The sequence below is a fragment of the Oryzias melastigma genome, linkage group LG2 (assembly GCF_002922805.2).
Source record: "Oryzias melastigma strain HK-1 linkage group LG2, ASM292280v2, whole genome shotgun sequence".
NCBI lineage: Eukaryota > Metazoa > Chordata > Actinopteri > Beloniformes > Adrianichthyidae > Oryzias > Oryzias melastigma.
This window is the reverse complement of record NC_050513.1, coordinates 16,486,337-16,506,289: the sequence shown is the minus strand read 5'-3', so window position 1 is coordinate 16,506,289 and position 19,953 is coordinate 16,486,337. Positions and strand designations below refer to the sequence as shown.

Genomic DNA, 19,953 nt, shown 5'->3' with positions numbered 1-19,953 from the left:
CATGATTGTGAACCAAAGATGTGTTTTATTCTATAACTGTGTACGAATATATCAAACTTAGAACTCCAACTCTTCCTGAAGTTCTACTTTGATCCACCAAAAAGTTCACTGATAGCAACAAAGCCTAGAACTATGTGCAGTCCCTGTTCATAGCTGTGATCGTATAGTGGTTAGTACTCTGCGTTGTGGCCGCAGAAACCCCGGTTCGAATCTGGGTCACAGCAATATGCTCATGATATTTGTTGTTCAGTTGGTCTTACATGACCATGTCTATAGCCATGAAATTGGTCTGTGTATCACCAGTATGTCTACTGCTTTGTCATGTCTTTGTTCAATTTAGCGGTTCCTCCCATGGTCGTTTCCCTGAGTTTGTTATTGAAGGAAAGAAGCCCTAATTGAGAACTAATTTTTACCACTTAAAGTGTTAAAATACAAATGTTTTCTTCAAATCCCCCTTTTGAGCCCTTACAAGTGTTCAGAGACTAATGCCAAGTTAGTATTGAATAGAAATACCTTCTATCTGACATTGAAAAAGCATTGTGAATAAAGTCCAGATGGGTCAACTGCCATGACTGTGAACCAAAGATGTGTTTTATTCTATAACTGTGTACGAATAAATCAAACTTAGAACTCCTACTCTTCCTGAAGTTCTACTGTGTTCCAACAAAAAGGACACTGATAGCAACAAAGCCTAGAACTATGTGCAGAGTCTGTTCATAGCTGTGATCGTATAGTGGTTAGTACTCTGCGTTGTGGCCGCAGCAACCCCGGTTCGAATCCGGGTCACAGCAATGTACTCATGATGTTGGTCTTAGATGGATATTTTAGTGGCCAAAAAGTAGATCCTTGCCTTTCAATGATGTTTATTGTGTTGTCATGGTCATGTCTTTGTTCAATTTTGCGGTTCCTCACAAGTCCATGTCCCTGAGTTTGTTATTCAAAGGGTAATATAGTACTAACTGTGCAGACCTTTTTTCACCCTTCAAATGTTAAAATACAAATGTTTTCTTCAAATCCCCCTTTGAGCCCTTACAAGTGTTCAGAGACTAATGCCAAGTTAGTATTGAATAGAAATGTCTCTTATCTGACATTGAAAAAGCATTGTGAATAAAGTCCAGATGGGTCAACTGCCATGATTGTGAACCAAAGATGTGTTTTATTCTATAACTGTGTACGAATATATTAAACTTAGAACTCCAACTCTTCCTGAAGTTCTACTGTGTTCCAACAAAAAGGTCACTGATAGCAACAAAGCCTAGAACTATGTGCAGAGTCTGTTCATAGCTGTGATCGTATAGTGGTTAGTACTCTGCGTTGTGGCCGCAGCAACCCCGGTTCGAATCCGGGTCTCAGCAATATGTTCATGATATTTGTTCTTCAGTTGGTCTTACACGACCATGTCTATAGACATGAAAGTAGTCTGTGTATCACCAGTATGTCTATTGCTCTGTCATGTCTTTGTTCAATTTTGCGGTTCCTCCCATGGTCGTTTCCCTGAGTTTGTTATTGAAGGAAAGAAGCCCTAATTGAGATCTAATTTTTACCCCTTAAAGTGTTAAAATACAAATGTTTTCTTCAAGTCCCCCTTTTGAGCCCTTACAAGTGTTCAAAGGCTAATGCCAAGTTAGTATTGAATAGAAATATCTCTTATCTGACATTGAAAAAGCATTGTGAATAAAGTCCAGCTGGGTCAACTGCCAGGTTTGTGAACTAAAGATGTGTTTTATTCTATAACTGTGTACGAATAAATCAAACTTAGAACTCCTACTCTTCCTGAAGTTCTACTGTGTTCCAACAAAACGTTCTCTGATAGCAACAAAGCCTAGAACTATGTGCAGAGTCTGTTCGTAGCTGTGATCGTATAGTGGTTAGTACTCTGCGTTGTGGCCGCAGCAACCCCGGTTCGAATCCGGGTCACAGCAATATGTTTGTGGTATTTGTTCTTCTGTTGGTCTTACATGACCATGTCTATAGCCATGAAATTGGTCTGTGTATCACCAGTATGTCTATTGCTTTGTCATGTCTTTGTTCAATTTAGCGGTTCCTCCCATGGTCGTTTCCCTGAGTTTGTTATTGAAGGAAAGAAGCCCTAATTGAGAACTAATTTTTACCCCTTAAAGTGTTAACATACAAATGTTTTCTTCAAATCCCCTTTTGAGCCCTTACAAGTGTTCAAAGGCTAATGTCAAGTTAGTATTGAATAGAAATGTCTCTTATCTGACATTGAAAAAGCATTGTGGATAAAGTCCAGATGGGTCAACTGCCATGATTGTGAACCAAAGATGTGTTTTATTCTATAACTGTGTACGAATATATTATACTTAGAGCTCCTACTCTTTCTGAAGTTCTACTGTGTTCCAACAAAAAGGTCACTGATAGCAACAAAGCCTAGAACTATGTGCAGAGTCTGTTCGTAGCTGTGATCGTATAGTGGTTAGTACTCTGCGATGTGGCCGCAGCAACCCCGGTTCGAATCCGGGTCACAGCAATGTACTCATGATGTTGGTGTTAGATGCATATTTTAGTGGCCATAAAGTAGATCCTTGCATCTCAATGATGTCTATTGCGTTGTCATGGTCATGTCTTTGTTCAATTTTGCGGTTTCTCACAAGTCCATATCCCTGAGTTTGTTATTCAAAGGGCAAAAAAAGTACTAACTTTGCACACTTTTTTTCACCCTTCAAATGTTAAAATACAAATGTTTTCTTCAAGTCCCCCTTTTGAGCCCTTACAAGTGTTCAGAGACTAATGCCAAGTTTGTATTGAATAGAAATGTCTCTTATCTGACATTGAAAAAGCATTGTGAATAAAGTCCAGATGGGTCAACTGCCATGATTGTGAACCAAAGATGTGTTTTTTTCTATAACTGTGTAGGAATATATTAAACTTAGAACTCCTACTCTTCCTGAAGTTCTACTTTGATCCACCAAAAAGGTCACTGATAGCAACAAAGCCTAGAACTATGTGCAGAGTCTTTTCATAGCTGTGATCGTATAGTGGTTAGTACTCTGCGTTGTGGCCGCAGCAACCCCGGTACGAATCCGGGTCACAGCAATATGTTTGTGGTATTTGTTCTTCTGTTGGTCTTACATGACCATGTCTATAGCCATGAAATTGGTCTGTGTATCACCAGTATGTCTATTGCTTTGTCATGTCTTTGTTCAATTTAGCGGTTCCTCCCATGGTCGTTTCCCTGAGTTTGTTATTGAAGGAAAGAAGCCCTAATTGAGAACTAATTTTTACCCCTTAAAGTGTTAAAATACAAATGTTTTCTTCAAGTCCCCCTTTTGAGCCCTTACAAGTGTTCAAAGACTAATGCCAAGTTAGTATTGAATAGAAATGTCTCTTATCTGACATTGAAAAAGCATTGTGAATATAGTCCAGATGGGTCAACTGCCATGATTGTGAACCAAAGATGTGTTTTATTCTATAACTGTGTACAAACATATTAAACTTAGAACTCCTACTCTTCCTGAAGTTCTACTGTGTTCCAACATAAAGTTCACTGATAGCAACAAAGCCTAGAACTATGTGCAGAGTCTGTTCATAGCTGTGATCGTATAGTGGTTAGTACTCTGCGTTGTGGCCGCCGCAACCCTGGTTCGAATCTGGGTCACAGCAATGTGCTCATGATATTTGATATTCAGTTGTTCTTAAATGGCCAGTTTAAAAGCCAAAAAGTAGATCCTTTTATATTTATGACGTCTATTACGTAGTAATGTTAGTGTCCAATTTAGCGCTTCCTCCCAAGTCCATATCCCTGAGTTTGATATTGAAAGTGCAAAAAAAGTACTAACTGTGCAGACCTTTTTTCACCCTTCAAATGTTAACATACAAAAGTTTTCTTCAAGTCCCCCTTTTGAGCCCTTACAAGTGTTTAAAGGCTAATGCCAAGTTAGTATTGAATAGAAATGTCTCTTATCTGACATTGAAAAAGCATTGTGAATAAAGTCCAGATGGGTCAACTGATATGATTGTGAACCAAAGATGTGTTTTATTCTATAACTGTGTACGAATAAATCAAACTTAGAGCTCCTACTCTTCCTGAAGTTCTAATGTGTTCCAACAAAAAGGTCACTGATAGCAACAAAGCCTAGAACTATGTGCAGTGCCTGTTCATAGCTGTGATCGTATAGTGGTTAGTACTCTGCGTTGTGGCCGCAGCAACCCCGGTTCGAATCTGGGTCACAGCAATGTACTCATGATGTTGGTCTTAGATGGATATTTTAGTGGCCAAAAAGTAGATCCTTGCATCTCAATGATGTCTATTGCGTTGTCATGGTCATGTCTTTGTTCAATTTTGCGGTTGCTCACAAGTCCATATCCCTGAATTTGTTATTCAAAGCGAAAAAAAAGTACTAACCGTGCAGACCTTTTTTCACCCTTCAAATGTTAAAATACAAATGTTTTCTTCAAATCCCCCTTTTTAGCCCTTACAAGTGTTCAGAGACTAATGCCAAGTTAGTATTGAATAGAAATGTCTCTTATCTGACATTGAAAAAGCATTGTGAATAAAGTCCAGATGGGACAACTGCCATGATTGTGAACCAAAGATGTGTTTTATTTTATAAATCTGTACTAATATATTAAACTTAGAACTCCAACTTATCCTGAAGTTCTACTTTGATCCACCAAAAAGTTCACTGATAGCAACAAAGCCTAGAACTATGTGCAGTCCTTGTTCATAGCTGTGATCGTATAGTGGTTAGTACTCTGCGTTGTGGCCGCAGCAACCCCGGTTCGAATCCGGGTCACAGCAATGTACTCATGATATTTTTTCTTCAGTTAATGTTCTTCTTTCTTGTTTCTATGGTTTTCTCTGTAAGATGACTGATGTCAGATTTACATGTGGAGTCTGTCTGTCAACCATAAGTTAATTCAAAGACTCCGTTGTGAGTCCAGCCCATAACCCTTCCCCCTGGCCCCCAGGGGAGTGGCTTTTTCATTTCATCTCTGTGTATAGTAGTCCATCCAAAACTTTGCCCTCTTCTTCCTTACTGAGTCCTTGTAAATTGCATTTTTTTTGTCATAATGATTAATATTTTTGTATTTCCAACTTTTAATTTTCGGTGTTGGAAGCAAAAATGGAAATGATCTGGCGTGGTAACATTTGTTTTTGCAACACATTGTCTTAAAAATAAAAATGTAAACATTTTTTTGAGTGCCAAATAAAGTTTTCAGTTTTTCCAACTTTTTGCAGTAAATCGACCACTAAAATAGAACTGCTGGGTATAGTTTGAGTTGCAGGGGGATGGAAGTTGGAAGCAGGCATGAGGGAGGCGGCGATGTAAACAGTCCAAATTAATAATGAACATTCTATTTTTTGTGTGTAAATCCAACTAAGACACATTGCAGATGGACCAGTGTAATTCAGCCTTCACATTCTTTTAAAAACCAAAAGGCTAACCAGCGCCTCACCATGATCAACACAAGGAAGTCTTGTGTCTCCTCTCATCAGGCTTTAGAGCCAAAGGTGGACAGCGACACCTTGTGGTGTAGTTAACTCATCTAAAAAATTAATTCTATAAAATAATCTTCTCAATCATCAGAGCTTTTGTCAAATGATCCAATATTTCACTTTTCATTATGTATATTTTAAATAAATATATAAATTAACACTTCAAATAAAGTTATCTTTACTCTTTTACTCTTCCTTTATCATCATTTCTTCCAACCACTATCAGTTTGATACGTGGCCTATCCAGTCCTATTCTGCTCCTCATCCAGAACCTGTCTCTGGGGCTTTCCTCTTCCTAGTTTCCTCCTTTAGTTCCTCTGGTAGAATCTCGAGGGGTTCCTAAACAAGCTGAGAGAGGTCTCTCCAGCATGTCCTGGGGCTTCCCAACTCTGTCTTGAATCTCTCCTGTGTAGCTCCTCCCCAGCAGACATTTGGACCAGATTCCTGAGCTACTTCACTGAATTTTGTGTTGCTTTTCTAATTAAAACTCACACTACTGAGAGCTTGGGGGTAATATTTTAGGATAAAATGAATCAGCCATGTCAAAAGGCTCATCGATGTTCAATTTATGGTATAAAATGGCTTAAAAGCTTCAATGAAGTGACCCATGAGATGGGAGTCAGTGGAACCACAGGAAATAGGTCAGAGCTGTTTGCAGCAGCTGCTTTTTGTCAAATTTGTTCTGCAGACACAGCCTCACTTGAGCACATATTGGTAGTTTAGCACCCCTTAATCCTGAGTGTCAAGCAGGGAGGTATTGGATCTCATTTTTTAGTTTTTACATGGTTCTGTCTGGATTTGAACTCACACCCTTCCAGTCTCAGGGCAGACACTGTACCACAGGTCCATGATGTTTGATAAATATTAGGGCTGTGAATGCCAATGCATTGACTCGTGCGATTGATAAAGCCTAATTAATTAGCTAATATTAACCATTATTTATTTTTGAATGGGAACAGACATCAATTTTCCACAAAACTGCCTAAAAAATTAAGGAAACTCAGCCGTTATACGTGAAAGCCCCGCCCCCCCAACGCCACGTGAGGCGACAGTTACAGTTAAAGGAAAAGACAGACGCGCCCACACCTGTGAGCAGCCGACCTGAAATCCTGAAATCCAGCTGGATCAAACTTCTCCCAAACAGGTTGATTTATTATATTTCACAAGCATAGGAAAGTAAATATATGAGAAAAAAAGAAAAAAACACAATACTAGGAAACGTGTAAAATAAACAGCAATGTTTTTAGGAGAGAAATCACATTTTTCCAGAGAATTTTCAGTTTTTGCATAATTTTATGTCTAGTGTGTGAATACAAAGTGGAAAATAAAGGAGAATCACATTAAAAAAGAGTTTTAGAACCGAGGTTCCAAAGGAATAAAAAATAATTGTTCTAAACATACAAATTTGAGTGGGATTTCCTATTATGATTAATTTCAGATAAGTCTCTGGCAAATACTGTTACAACAAAAACAATAATACTAATGTCGATTAAGCACGATTAATTTTTTCTATATTTATGATTAATTATTTTTTTTCTTTTTTAAATGATTTCCGGTCCTAATAAAAAAATAAAATCCTCTCAACATTAGAATGTCGTGGACAGGTGTTGTCATTTCCTTAATTCCATTCAAAAAATGTAAAAATGTAGATTCAGGGCCCAGTGTTTACTTTATTTCAAGTGTTTATGAGCAAAAACAGGATTTTAGAATTCTCTGAAGAAACCTCCACCTGAGCTCCACCCCTCTCCCTGCCTTGATCACTTATCTGCTTCACCTGTTCTGCCGTCCTGCTCCTTCTGCCTCGTCTCTCCGGTCTTCCCCCGTCTGATTCTGATGTCCAGCTGTGAGTGTAATCATTGGCGCCCTGACCCGTCCATTTGGACTCCTGTTCTGCTCTGTCACCTTTTTGTTGCTCCCATTGTTTTTCTCACGTTTCAGTTCATGACATATTTTAAGGTCCTGCCAACAGGCCTGGTTTCCTGCACCAGTCTCTGACACACCATTTACTTCAGTTTTTTTTAAAGAAAATAAAGACAACTTTAAATCAAAATAAAGTATTTTTAAAATTGTAGATCAATCGTTAGTACTTCAATAGTATGGGCAGGGGCCAGTTTTCCCCTTTCTCCTCTTCTTTTTTTTTTCTTTTCATAGAAGTACTGGCATGAATCGGGTGTTCACAACTTCTCTGAAACATCCATCTGAATGGTTGAGCTTGTTCGGGGCATTTCTGTACCTTTCAAAAGAATAGATATGTTGGTGGAAGTCGCATCTCTATGCGAACAGGCATGTTGTGTGTGAATCACCTGTTCTTACGTCTGTTCTTCTCCCATCCATTTGCAAGGAAATGTTCCACATGCAACTTTTTTTGTGTCGCACGCTGCCGGACTGCTTTCAGCGCTCAAGCTAATCGAGAGAATCTGGTCGATTTTCAAAATAAAAGATTTTTGGGACTCAAAAAAAAAGGTATAGTTTATAAGCTTGCCCGTGGCCCAGTGACAAGGGATCCACGGAATTTTTTTTTTTTTTCCTTTCCCCTCTTTGTCCTCAGACGTTTTACACTGCTGGGTTTTGTTATTTTAGTTTGGGGTTGGACCTTGGTAGTCTTATTTCCTGGGCTTTATTTGTTTTCTTTAGGTAGTTTTGGTCAGGCGGCCTTTAGCAGGGAGCTGCTGACTCAGACGGTCGACATGGTTGAATCAGCAGTCTCCCTGACTTATTTTATTTTTGGTCAAGAAGCCACCATGGAGAGATAAAAGAGCAACTTGTGGATCTGGAGCTGCAGGTTGCAGACTCCAGGCCTAGTTGAAATGATTCCTCCGTTGACCCAGACTCGGAAGTTCATCTTCCAGAAGTGTCTGAACATCAAGGTTTTTGAAGCTGTTCTTCCATCTCATTCCACTCTTTCTAGAAGTCTCCCAGGTTCTTGAATCTTGTCCTTGTCCACTCAACCCAACGGTCGTCTCCTTCACTAGTGAATCTTCTCCTAAAACGTGTTGTCCTTCCGTTAGACTTTCCTTTGATGGACTTGGACACAATGCTCTTGACTTATGTGGCTTACCCATAAGATGAAGCGTATCAGTTATAATCTTATGTCTAGTCGTCAAGTCCGAACCCCTTCATCTTGATCCAAACCAAGACAATAGAACCAAACTGAACCATTTTACTGAAAATTGAAGAACCTGTGCAGGTGCTCTGAGTTTAGTGGATAATTAGTTGGTAAATTTTAACCGATTCTGATTTGTTGACATTTTTTCCTTTGGTTTTATGAACTGGAACCCCAATATATGTATAGAAATATGAGATATTTCCATACTTAAAGTGAATTAACAATGGGGTCTATTTTCTTTGAAAGTTTAATTTTTGAGTAGAATAATGGAAATCAAGACACTTCTCCATGATATTCTAACTTTTTTGAACCCTCCCCCCTATATCTCATTTGACCTCCATAGGAGAACACTAAGATGTCCCTAGGCCACCAGAGAAAATGAAGGTTTCCAGTATTCCAGCAGTACAAGACGTGTGTCTTATTGCAAAGTTTAATGAAGAATGATAAAAAATGGTTTGGAATCCATACTGCAAGGTTGAGTTACTTTTAAGTGGAGGTTTTAGACCAAGCAAACGAAAAACAAGTCTTGTTATGCAGCCTTCAAGGTCCCCTCCGAGCCGAATTGCTGTTTTTGACATCGGTGTTGTTGTCAGACCTGTCCAGCTGACACCAGATGCTGATCATTGCACCTTCATGCTTTTGTCCCACTCCTTAAACTAACCCCAGCTTTAGAGAAATTACGTAAAACCAGAGGGTTGGCCGCAGGCAAGGCGGTGACTCCTATTCCTGGTAAGGGTGGCTTACTGGAATGGGGCGGAATTGACTGAAAAGAGGGTTAGGGCGAAGGAGCTCGGCCTCATAAGTAGCCATAGTGTCGCTGCAGCACCAGTGAGCATCCCTCATCGGCAGGAGAAGGACCTCGCCTTTGTCTTCTGGAGTGCAGTGCGGTTCCTGCGGTCCTGCAGACATGACGCCTCACCTGCTGCTTGGTGCCATTGTGGCTGCTTCCCTCACGCATTTTGTGGCGCCGGCCAACTTCAATGAAACGTAAGTAAACAACTGAGCTTAAAAGGTAAAGGTAACAGAGTGAAGAAAGATTACCAAGGATTCAGGATGTATCCCTAAGATATACCGGTTAGCTGATTGGTTAGAACCGGTTTGTTAGAAAATATCATAGTATCATCTGCATAGTATCGGATTTTACTTAAAATGTCTACATATATAATGGGTTAAAAGAAGTGCAACATTAATTTCTGACTCTGGAGAAAACATAAGAATTGAATTTTAACCCCTTAACGTTCATAATAAAAAATTGACTCATGAAACTATGAGGTCATTGTCCTTAAACACATGCATCTATATTCTGTGTTGTTCTTGGAAACTTAATTTTTCCTTCTTCTTCTGGTTGCAGAATTTATTTTGTGACCGTCGGCTCCCGTCTGATGGCAGGAAACCAGGAGACCTTATGTGCTCTGATCCAAAACCCCACAGAGCCAATCACCCTAAACATCTCAATGGATCTGGACTCTTCCAGCGTCATGATCACAGAGGAGTCTGTCCAAAGTGACTACTACCGCTGCTTCCAGTTTCTGGTCTGTTTGATCATTTGAAAAACAGTTTTTATTTTAAATTCAAACCAATAACCCTCAATGTAAGATATTTTAGAATGCACTCAATCAAGAAACAGCGAGAAAGTATTTTGTATTATTGAAAATTGTTCCACCAGTTTAGACTTTGTTATGCATTTACTCCAAATATTTCAATGCAAATGAGGTTCGGCTGGGTATTCCTAGAAAAAAAGAGAAATATTTATAAAAAAATGTAAAAAAACAGCCTTTTGCTGTCCTTTGACTGTAAAAAAACAGGAAAACTGTGCACACCCCTTTAGGACAGATTGTCAAGCTGGTTTCAGTCACTCCCTTGCAGGTTTTACGTCGCCTACGGGCTGATCCGCTCATAAACATCCCACTGGGGTCTGCAGCCTGAGGCTATGTGGCTCCTATAGGTCTTCAGTCTGGCTCTTTGGTTTAAAAAAAATCAAATTGCCATAACTTCAATTACTAAAAGGTTTTTTTTTTTAGCATAAACTGTGTTGTGATAACTGCAAATAGACTCAGTGGGTCCATCCACTCGCAAGTCACAAAAAATGTGCCCATATTAACACAAAATTTGAGATGGAATAAAATCAACTTGACTAATTTATCCCCTCCCCCCACAATATAATCAAAGATAGGAAACATACTTTGGACATGCATTCCTAAATTCCCCAGAATTTATGTGTATTTACAACTTAGGATCAAAAATAAACAGAATCATGGTAATAAATCAAAACTGTTTTCTCTTCCACATTGTAAAGACTTTATGGCATCTGTGGATTTTGGTCAGACTAATTTTCAAAGAAATAGTTAAAAAGCTTTTTTTTTAATTATTCACCAGTCTCATGTTTCACATGTTTGCTGGTTTTGCAGGTCCCTATAGTGTCCATGGAAACTGTGGCATCCATCAGTGTGAGAATTCAAGGAGAGGAAGACTCAATGAGCCAGGACACCAAAGTCCTGATTGAACCTCCGGCCTTCATCCACATCGTCCAGACAGACAAACCCGTCTACAAACCTGGACAGACCGGTGAGTGTTGAGTTCTGGACTTCCAGTTTATCTACAAAATACCATGTTTTTGCATTTGGTAAACATCTCAGTATCAAGACCATGTGGATTCGCCTTTCACCTACTTTGACATTTTCACCAAATATTTAAATTTTTTTGTTTTATTCATGAGAAAAAAAACCAAAATGTTCCTATTAAGCACAAGCTTATATAAATTGTTAGTGTTTTATATTGATGTCACAAATTTTATTGTTTCTTTCTTTAAAGTTCAATTCCGCATTGTCTCCATGGACACCAGCTTCCTCCCCGTCAATCGCACGGTGGGTTTTCACTTGCCATTTTTGCTTGTCATTTGTAATTCACTCAAGTACTTTTATATTATTATGACCAATAAACATTATGTATTTGTGACAGTTGGGTTGAAATAAACTAGTTTATTTTTTTCTCTTTCAGTACACCGAAGTGACAATTGAGGTAAGCCGCCATTATTCCACTAACTTCCAACAAAATTTGCAAATCCAGCAGGTGGCAAAAACAACCCTGACTGTTGTGGAACACATTGACAATGATCTGTTAATCACATTGCCACACCCACTTTTTGGTGCAAGCTCCTGTTAAAAACATATAGTGAAACTGTCAGGTCCATAGAAATGACTACTGAGTACACCAGTGTTGACAATGAATCCAATTCAATAAGGAGAGATTTTAGGAATACGATCAAATATTCATTTGTGAAACAAAATGTGCATAAATTAGTCTATAGTCTACTGGTGGTTAGGCTCTGGGTAGATGATATCTTCATCCTGGTCTTTATCCTGGTGGGATAAGCTTGGACCATAGATATAAAATCCCCAGAGCCTTGATGCTGATGGTGGTAGAGGTCAGTCCAAGACATTACGGTTCAGGTGGAGAACAGGATCGTCGGAAAATCTGTCTGGAATGTAAAAAGAAAAACATCCATGAATTTAAAAGCAAAAGTGAGATTGACTGAGAAAAGAAGGCAGATAAATTGGGAATCCAGAAGTGAGGTAGACCTTCTTCATTGGAAGCTTTACTCATTGATAACTTTTGAAAATTTTCCATTTCATTCCACTTATGACTGCCTAAATGGTAGCTTTATGGAATTTAAATAGAAACCAGTTTGATTAATTTCACGAGTCCATATGTTGAACTGGAAAAAAGCATCAAATGGACCTAATTTATCTTTTATTATAGAAGATGTTTCACCTCTTCTCCTCCAGGCTTTCTCAGTTCTAAGAAATACAGATGTTAGAAATTCAGTTTATATAAAAGATGACGTTTAAGCAAAACATTATCATTCCCAAGTCGTCTCTTATCAGTGCATTAAGAACCCCTCTGCATCACTTTGAGATTTTGAGTGTCCAGAACTTGTCATTTCCCAATTGAATCAGGGTCCTCGGGACCCGGCTGGTTCTGGTACCCTAACCCAGAACTGATTTGCACCAAACCTGGTACCAGATGCAGACTGATACCAGGTCAATGTTAGGGTTTAAGAAATGACCCCTCATCCTTTAGGGTTAAGAGACTGATAAGAAAACATCCAAGTGGTTTAGTGTTGTTGAAAGTCCTTCAGTCCTTAGCTGGGGTGAGTGGGGGAGGCAGTCATTAGCATTCCACAGCCTCGTCTCCTTCAGGCAAATCCAGTTCGTTTGGTTTCAGTAAAGAAGCTTTATCATTGAAAAAGACAAACCTTCCCTGACCAGGAATGGTGGCTTCAGAACCAATCTTACATCTGTCTCCAAGCATCTCTTGAACCCTCACCTATAAAATGAGCGGTGTTGTCTATAAACCCATCTTCATAAAGCGATAGTAGTTTGTTTTTTATCTTTTATACTCGTGTTGACTAGAACTGCTGTTTATTTCTGTACTTTTGGGCCATTTTTCATTGGACTGACAGGACTTGGACTCGCTTGTGTAACAAGTCACTGTGGTTTCTTTGTGAACTGACCAGTCACTTATATTAAGCCTAATGTCAATGTTCAATGAGAATCTAGGTGTGCAATGTGATGTGCCTATTGTTTCAAAACCAGGATCCCAACTCCAACCGCATCGCTCAATGGTTGGACAAGTCCATCGACGGCGGCATTCTTGACCTTTCCCACCCCACCATTCCTGAAGCTGCACAAGGAATCTACACGATCACTGCGGAGACAGACAAAGGCGAAGCCATATCCTACAACTTTGAGATCAAAGAATATGGTAAGAGTGGTTTTATGAAGCGGTGGTATAATAGAAGTTTGCTTCTTTCTTTTCCTTTTTGAGTAATTAAGTTTGAATTTTTTAAAAGAAATGTGACGTTTTTATTATTTGATTTCTCTAGTTTTGCCAAAGTTTGAAGTAACTGTAAACCTGCCCAATGTGATCACCATCCTGGATAAGGAGGCAACGATGAAGATCTGTGGAAAGTGAGTGACTTAAAGCTTAATTCAATAGAAAAACAGAAAAACACGTCTGTATTCTTGTGCTTTGCCCCACAGATACACATATGGGAAACCAGTTCTGGGCTCAGTCAAGGCAGAATTCTGCAGACGTGCGTATCCATTTAACTGGTGGTCACCTACAGAGCTAAAAGACATCTGCGTAACTTTTAAGCTCACCGTGAGTATTTCACTTGAATACTAATCGGTTCTTTACCGTCTCTGCCTATCTTAAATATCGCCTTTCGAATGTTCCTGCAGACGGACAAAAGTGGATGCGCCACACAAACTGTAGATCTGGCAGACTTCGCCCTCGACCAAAACGGTTTTGAGGACAACTTTGAGGTGACGGCTGACTTGGAGGAGTTTGGCACAGGTACAGCGACTTCAACCTTGTTGTTGCCCAATGATTAACCAGCCTTTCATCCCTAATGACTTCACATCTGTCTGCTGTCATCCAGGTGTCATCCTGAAAGCCAGTGGAAGCGCTCGCTTCACCACTCAGATCAGAGGCGTCTCCTTTGAGGAAGTACCTTCTTCTTACAAGCCTGGACTCCCATTCGAGGGAAAGGTGATGATTTCAATCAAAATCACTCAGAAAATAAAATAATAATCTGATTTTGGAAATTGAATCAGATAATCTGAAGAATTTTAGTTGGAATCTCTGGTTTATTAAACTCAAAGCTTTTAAGAATTAAACATTTATTTTAATAGTATTACTTATTACATAATTTAACTTTGATTACTGCTGATTGCCCGTCCATAATGTAATGTACTATCAGGGAAAACATTATTTTAGAAGTCCTTTTCCTTTCTTTTCTACTGTACATTTCTATTTGACAAAAATCAACAAAATGTCCAAATTTTCTTTTTCCTAATACTTGTTTAGCCCTGTTGTTCCACACAGCCTGTATCGTTCCATCCTGTGTTTGTAGGCTTGGTGAAGTCATGGAATCTTTTAACCAGTTTTCATTCAGTTTAAAGGCATACAGGGATTGTGTTTCACCTCTAATTTCTAATTTTTTTTTTGAAAAAAGATACCCAATCGATTCATTTCATGGACTAAACCAACAAAATCTCAGGGATGATCCACCAATTGTACATTTATTTGAAGAAAAACTAGTTGTACTAAATGTAGTTTTGGAGCTACCGTTTCTTTTTGAAAAAAAAGCTGTCATTATTAATTCTATTGATCTTTAATACATGGAAATATAAGAACTAAATAACCATCAACTCTGTAAAGCCCATAAAACCAAATAATTGACAGAAAAATCCACTTGTGTGCAATTAAGATGTTTTTTTTAAACATTTGATTAAATCTACAACAAAAACTTGTGATCTAATTTTTTAATTAGATAAATAAATGACTAATTATGATATATTGGGTGATTTGATAAGTTTCTGCTCACATAATTGATTGTTCAGGAAAAAAGCGTCTCTCCTAAATTGGATCCACACATTTTTAAAATGGTGTCATAAAACATTATCAACACATTTTACGTTATTTAAATACATTCAGTAATCATTTACAAAAATAAGTTACAAAAACTATGTTATTCTCACTAAAAGTTGTGAAAATTTGCACCAAAAAATTCCCGCCAAAAGTGTTTTTGAGATTTCACGGAGGCAGCCATTTTGAAATGGGCTGGGAAACCCCTTCTACTGCCCCCAGTGGAACGGTGATGAACTACGGGGCAGAAAACACAGACCACTTTATACAGAATAGGTTTTAATGAAACTTTGGATCCTATAATGAGATGGTCTCAGAAATGGGATTATGAATGTAATATGAATGACAAACATCCAACATTTCTCACTTCTGCGTTCTTTAAAAATCAAGTATATAAGAACAAAGGAAAGAGCTCATTCTTTGAGGACCTTTAACCCATATTTTTTTTCCCAGATCAAAGTGGTTGGTGCAGATGACAGTCCCATTGCAAAGGAAACGGTCTACTTGTATATTGAAGACTCACTGAAATTCACTCTCAAAACGGATCGTAAAGGCTTCGCTGACTTTTCTCTGGACACATCCTCGTGGTCAGAATCGGTTTATCTTTTGGTAAGTAACAACCTTTTGTGGCAACTTGATGTTTTCAGGACTAAACTGATTATTATGTTAGAATTTTATTCCAATAGGAAGTAATAAACTGAAGCATAAACCTGATGTTGGGTGTTATTACCTCAACAGGCAACGACGAAGATAAGAGACACCAATGCAACACAGACTGATTTTCAAGTCCGGCTTCCTTACTATGGGGAGGCCAACTACTATGTTGCTAGATTTTACTCCAAGAGCAAGAGCTTTGTGGAGTTTGATCATGGCAGCATGGATCTGCCGTGTGACAAAGATGGATCCCTGATCGCCCGGTACATAATCCAGGGGGAGGATGTACAGAAAGGACAGAAGGTCCTAAACTTCTTCTACATGGTAAGTTCATATTAGCATTGAACACACTTAACTTTAGGTTTTTAGGACTATTGTAGTGATATGCAGACGAGCAGAGTTACGATGCAAGACTTGACTAATGATCTCTACCGGTTATGCTCTTTTAACTGGCTGTCAAAAGACATCTAATACAAAGTAAAGAAGTATAGACAAATTTCATCAAATAGTAGTAAAATGTAGCATTAGCCACATTATCCCCATTGATCCAAGTTATCTTGGAAGGTGCTAAAAACCTAAAATGAAACAATCCAGGACAATGAAACAGAAAAAAATGTTATTTTTGAAAACCACCATCTTGGTGAAGGTGTTTGAAATCTTGAGTGATTCCAGGAGCTAAGCTATCTGGGGCGAACCCCCCTGGTTGGGTCACCAATGGCAGATAGGACCAAGACAAAGAGTTGTTCAAAACACTTTTATGAGAACAAATATCATTCCAAGTCACTTGGACCTAGGGTTCACGCTGGGGCAAGACCTGGAGTTGGGGTCCCAGTCAGCCTCAGTCATGACAGCTGGTGCCCCAGTGGTCCAACCCTGGCTCGTGTAATTAGACTTTTGGTATTTTGAATATCACCTTTAGGTGAAAATACAATTATATAGCCCAATATCACAAAGAAAATTTGCCTCATTGGGCTTCATGCTGGTAATTTTACAGAGGCAGAAAATTAGACATAAAATATAAACAAACTAAAAGCTAAATAGACTAAATAAAACTGAAGAAAAAGTAAAAGGAGCCTGAGGTTCTGTGGGAGGCTGAGACAAACTAGTTAGATATACTCAGTCTCGCTTCTGTGCAGAGCCTGACCTTCGAAGCTTAATCCCTCTATCCTAATTCAAGAGGTGTTGCTACCATTCCAGATTACTCATGGTGAGAGACAGTAGGATGGTGTGGGTTTACTCTTGATCCCCTAGTAACAGGAGTGGATGAGAGTCATGTCTCTCCACCTTTGGGCAAGACATTGGTTAATAACTATGACTTTGGCCCACGGGTCGATCGGCAGTTCAGAGAAGCACCCCAATGGGGAATTCCATTGTCCTCCTGGTGGACTCCGATGGTGACTTGGTCAGAGTAACAGCAAGGAATGGCCTCCTTATCTGAACCTGATTGGTGTTGATCAATTATTGGACTTTTGACTAGACAATATACTTTATTAATCCCAAACAGTGAGATTAATAAAGTTGCCCACATGAGGGCAACTTAAACCAGGCACTGCTAAAGCCCAGAAAGGACTCATGAAGGAGTAAGGATATGTCAAAAATCAAGCATCTTTGACCCGTGTCACAGAAGAAATGGCATAGATTGAAGTACAAACAAAAATACATTGATATTTAAGCAACATTGATTCACAAGACGATAGATTGACGAGACAGTTCCCCATGTCAGACTGTTCAGACTGAAGACTCCAAATTAATATTCTTTCTTCTCTCTGACTTTGAGTAAAGTTGGAACTTTTGAACCCTATGTTCTATCTGAATCCCTTTTTGATCAATTCTTCTCATGAAAACAAGGATCTTAACCTGTTGTTTTTCTTTTGTAGGTGGAGTCCAAAGGTTCAGTTGTGCAGCAGGGCACTATCTCTGTCCGTGTTAAAGATCGAACTGGTACAAACTTCAGTTTTTTGCAAATGTGAAGAGTACATATAGTGTTCAGCATCCAAATGACTGATAGCTAATCATGGTTTAAAGCAGTGTTACTCATTCCAGGTCCTCGAGAGCCGCCACCCTGCCTGTTTTCCAGCTCTTTGTGATCTGCTTGCTGCTGATTACCTGGATCAGGTGTGTTCATTCAATCAGAATGAATCAGCAGCTGGTAGAACTTGGAGATCTGGAAAGCCGGCAGGGTGGCGGCTCTCGAGGACCTGGAGTGAAGAACACTGGTTTAAAGCAAAATTGGCAACAAGATGGCTGTAGAATAACCAAAAGGTTTTATTTGGTGCTTCTGCCTTTAACTGTGAGGAATTAAATTTATTAGGAAGCAAATTCCGTAACGTAATTTGTTACTCTAGTTTGGCCAATATTAAAACACAGGAGGCCTCTTTGAACTAAAAAGATCTGTAGTAAACTTACCATGGGCCACTTTCAGACCATGTCGTGCTTTGTGAAAATTCCGAGTTGAATGAGCATTTTCTATTTATTTTCCAGTCAACAAAGGAAAGCTAAAGATACCCCTCTCCAAGGTGATGGACCTGGCTCCAGTGGCCCAGGTGGTGGTTTACACCATGTTGTCAAGTGGAGAAGTTGTGGCCGACAGCCGGGACTTCCCCATTCAGCTGTGCCTCAATAACAAGGTATTGAATGAAACTGGACCAATCAAGGTCGCATAACAAACAACTTCCTACTTTCTTCAAACCAGTTTCTGTGCTTTGATGTGTCCTGGTCAGGTGTCATTGAAGTTCTCAGCTCTCCAAGAGCTCCCAGGAGCAAAGACCACATTGACTCTTCAGGCCCAGCCCAGCTCCCTCTGCTCCGTCAGAGCCATTGACCAGAGCGTCCTCCTGCTCAAGTCAGAGGAGGAACTCACAACCGACTATGTACGACTTCTCCCCCAATATGGCATGTTTTCTTTGACCTCAGGGGTATGGCTCCAGATTTACGGTCCAGGCTGTTTCCTTACAGGTCTACGGTCAGTTGCCCATTCAGAGAATGTGGGGGTACGACTACCGGGTTGATGACTACTTCTCCAAACCCTGCTTTCCTGATCCGTGGCTAAGGCCAGTTCCACTTCCAGAGGAGCCTGAACTTATCCCCAGAGGTCGCCGGGATAAACGCTCAATCATTTTACCCGCATATGGAGGGGTTGATGTCTACACCATCTTTAAGGTTAATTATTTGACTTTTTTCTATAAAACATTTTTAGATTTAAGTTTCAGCTCAAGGTGTGAGATTCTAATATAATGTTGTGTCTATTGTCTTGAACTAAATCTCCTAATTTGGCCTTTAGTGTTTTTCTACAAAATGCTGCATTTCAGTTTACTTTTTTTCAGTCATTTTCTGCCTTTCTATGTGTTTTGACTGTGTATTTTTCACATTTTTTACTTCTTTAAATAAAGAAAGCATGTTTTATGTTCTGAAAATATAATGGGATCAAGTTCTCAACATCTCCTTATCTTTATTTGTTATTTGTTTTCTTTATTCTATGACATTCCTGATTTTGACATACTTCAATTTGTTTTTTTCACTTCCTACACTTTACTCGCATTTGTTCTAATAATCTTTCACTGTGTTTTTCTCTACTTCCAGAACATTGGGATCAAAATCGTTACAAACTCTGAAGTGAGCAAACCCAGACCTTGCTTTTTCTTTAAATTTGGTAAGGGTATGTCATATTTTTTTATTTCTTTTTTATAAACTATTAACTCTAGAAATTTTTTTATTTTTTTTTGCTTTTTTTCTGTGAAGATTAAACTTAACCTATGAGGTGGTTGTTACGCTCTGAAAGAAAAGAGAAAAAAGTTAATGCTTTTTTCTTTTAGAACAGTTTTCATAAATCAATTTACATAAATTGCTTTTTTTTTTCTATCCCATGTGGTTTTGCATGTTGGCTCAAGCTGCTGCTGCCCCTGAGCAAATAGCTGTAAATACGGATGAGCAACCTTCAAATGAGCAGAAAACGGAGACTGTGAGGACATACTTTCCTGAAACCTGGATCTGGGACCTTGTTTCTGTGGGGTAATAAATTGTTTGCTTTTATTATGTTCTTTAAACATAATACTTTCTTTTTCTTTTTTACAATGAGCTTGTAAGCACTGGGATACAGTGGTGGAGCATTTATAGAATGGGCTCTGTTGTTGCAACAGCACCACCTCCAGTCAATAAACAGATCACTGTGCCATTTGTGACATGACATCATAAAATTATTTTTCAGTAAATGAATTTACACCTGCAGGGGAGCTCTGAAGGGGCCGGTGCATTGTGGTTTGGGTGGCAGTCGAAGGCGAGTGCCTCGGCGACCCAAACCCCGGTC

The 19,953-nt window shown here is 39.1% G+C and overlaps 2 protein-coding genes and 3 non-coding genes across 6 annotated transcripts in view; all 5 read left to right on the top strand.

Moving 5' to 3' along the window:
* Window positions 1-19,953, top strand: part of LOC112156842 (alpha-2-macroglobulin-like protein 1) — a 43,531-nt gene that overhangs the window by 16,814 nt on the left and 6,764 nt on the right. The window lies entirely within an intron of this gene.
* Window positions 720-791, top strand: trnah-gug. The gene has a single exon. It is a non-coding gene; the product is annotated as a tRNA-His (tRNA).
* trnah-gug lies at window positions 1,851-1,922 on the top strand. The gene has a single exon. It is a non-coding gene; the product is annotated as a tRNA-His (tRNA).
* On the top strand, window positions 4,688-4,759 carry trnah-gug. The gene has a single exon. It is a non-coding gene; the product is annotated as a tRNA-His (tRNA).
* Window positions 9,179-19,743, top strand: LOC112156754 (alpha-2-macroglobulin-like protein 1). 2 transcript variants are annotated; one of them, XM_036214696.1, is made up of 19 exons: window positions 9,179-9,293; window positions 9,377-9,551; window positions 9,916-10,096; window positions 10,973-11,129; window positions 11,376-11,428; window positions 11,562-11,582; window positions 13,160-13,328; window positions 13,450-13,534; window positions 13,607-13,727; window positions 13,808-13,922; window positions 14,008-14,117; window positions 15,450-15,605; window positions 15,735-15,974; window positions 17,528-17,591; window positions 18,132-18,277; window positions 18,371-18,520; window positions 18,606-18,809; window positions 19,230-19,305; window positions 19,538-19,743. In XM_036214696.1, the coding sequence occupies exons 2-19, from the start codon at window positions 9,472-9,474 to the stop codon at window positions 19,660-19,662; spliced, it is 2,253 nt and encodes a 750-aa protein (XP_036070589.1). In that variant the 5' UTR covers window positions 9,179-9,293; window positions 9,377-9,471; the 3' UTR covers window positions 19,663-19,743. The 2 variants fall into 2 exon arrangements, with proteins under 2 accessions (XP_036070589.1, XP_024144855.1); XM_024289087.2 differs by having other exon boundaries at window positions 19,230-19,299; window positions 19,538-19,739.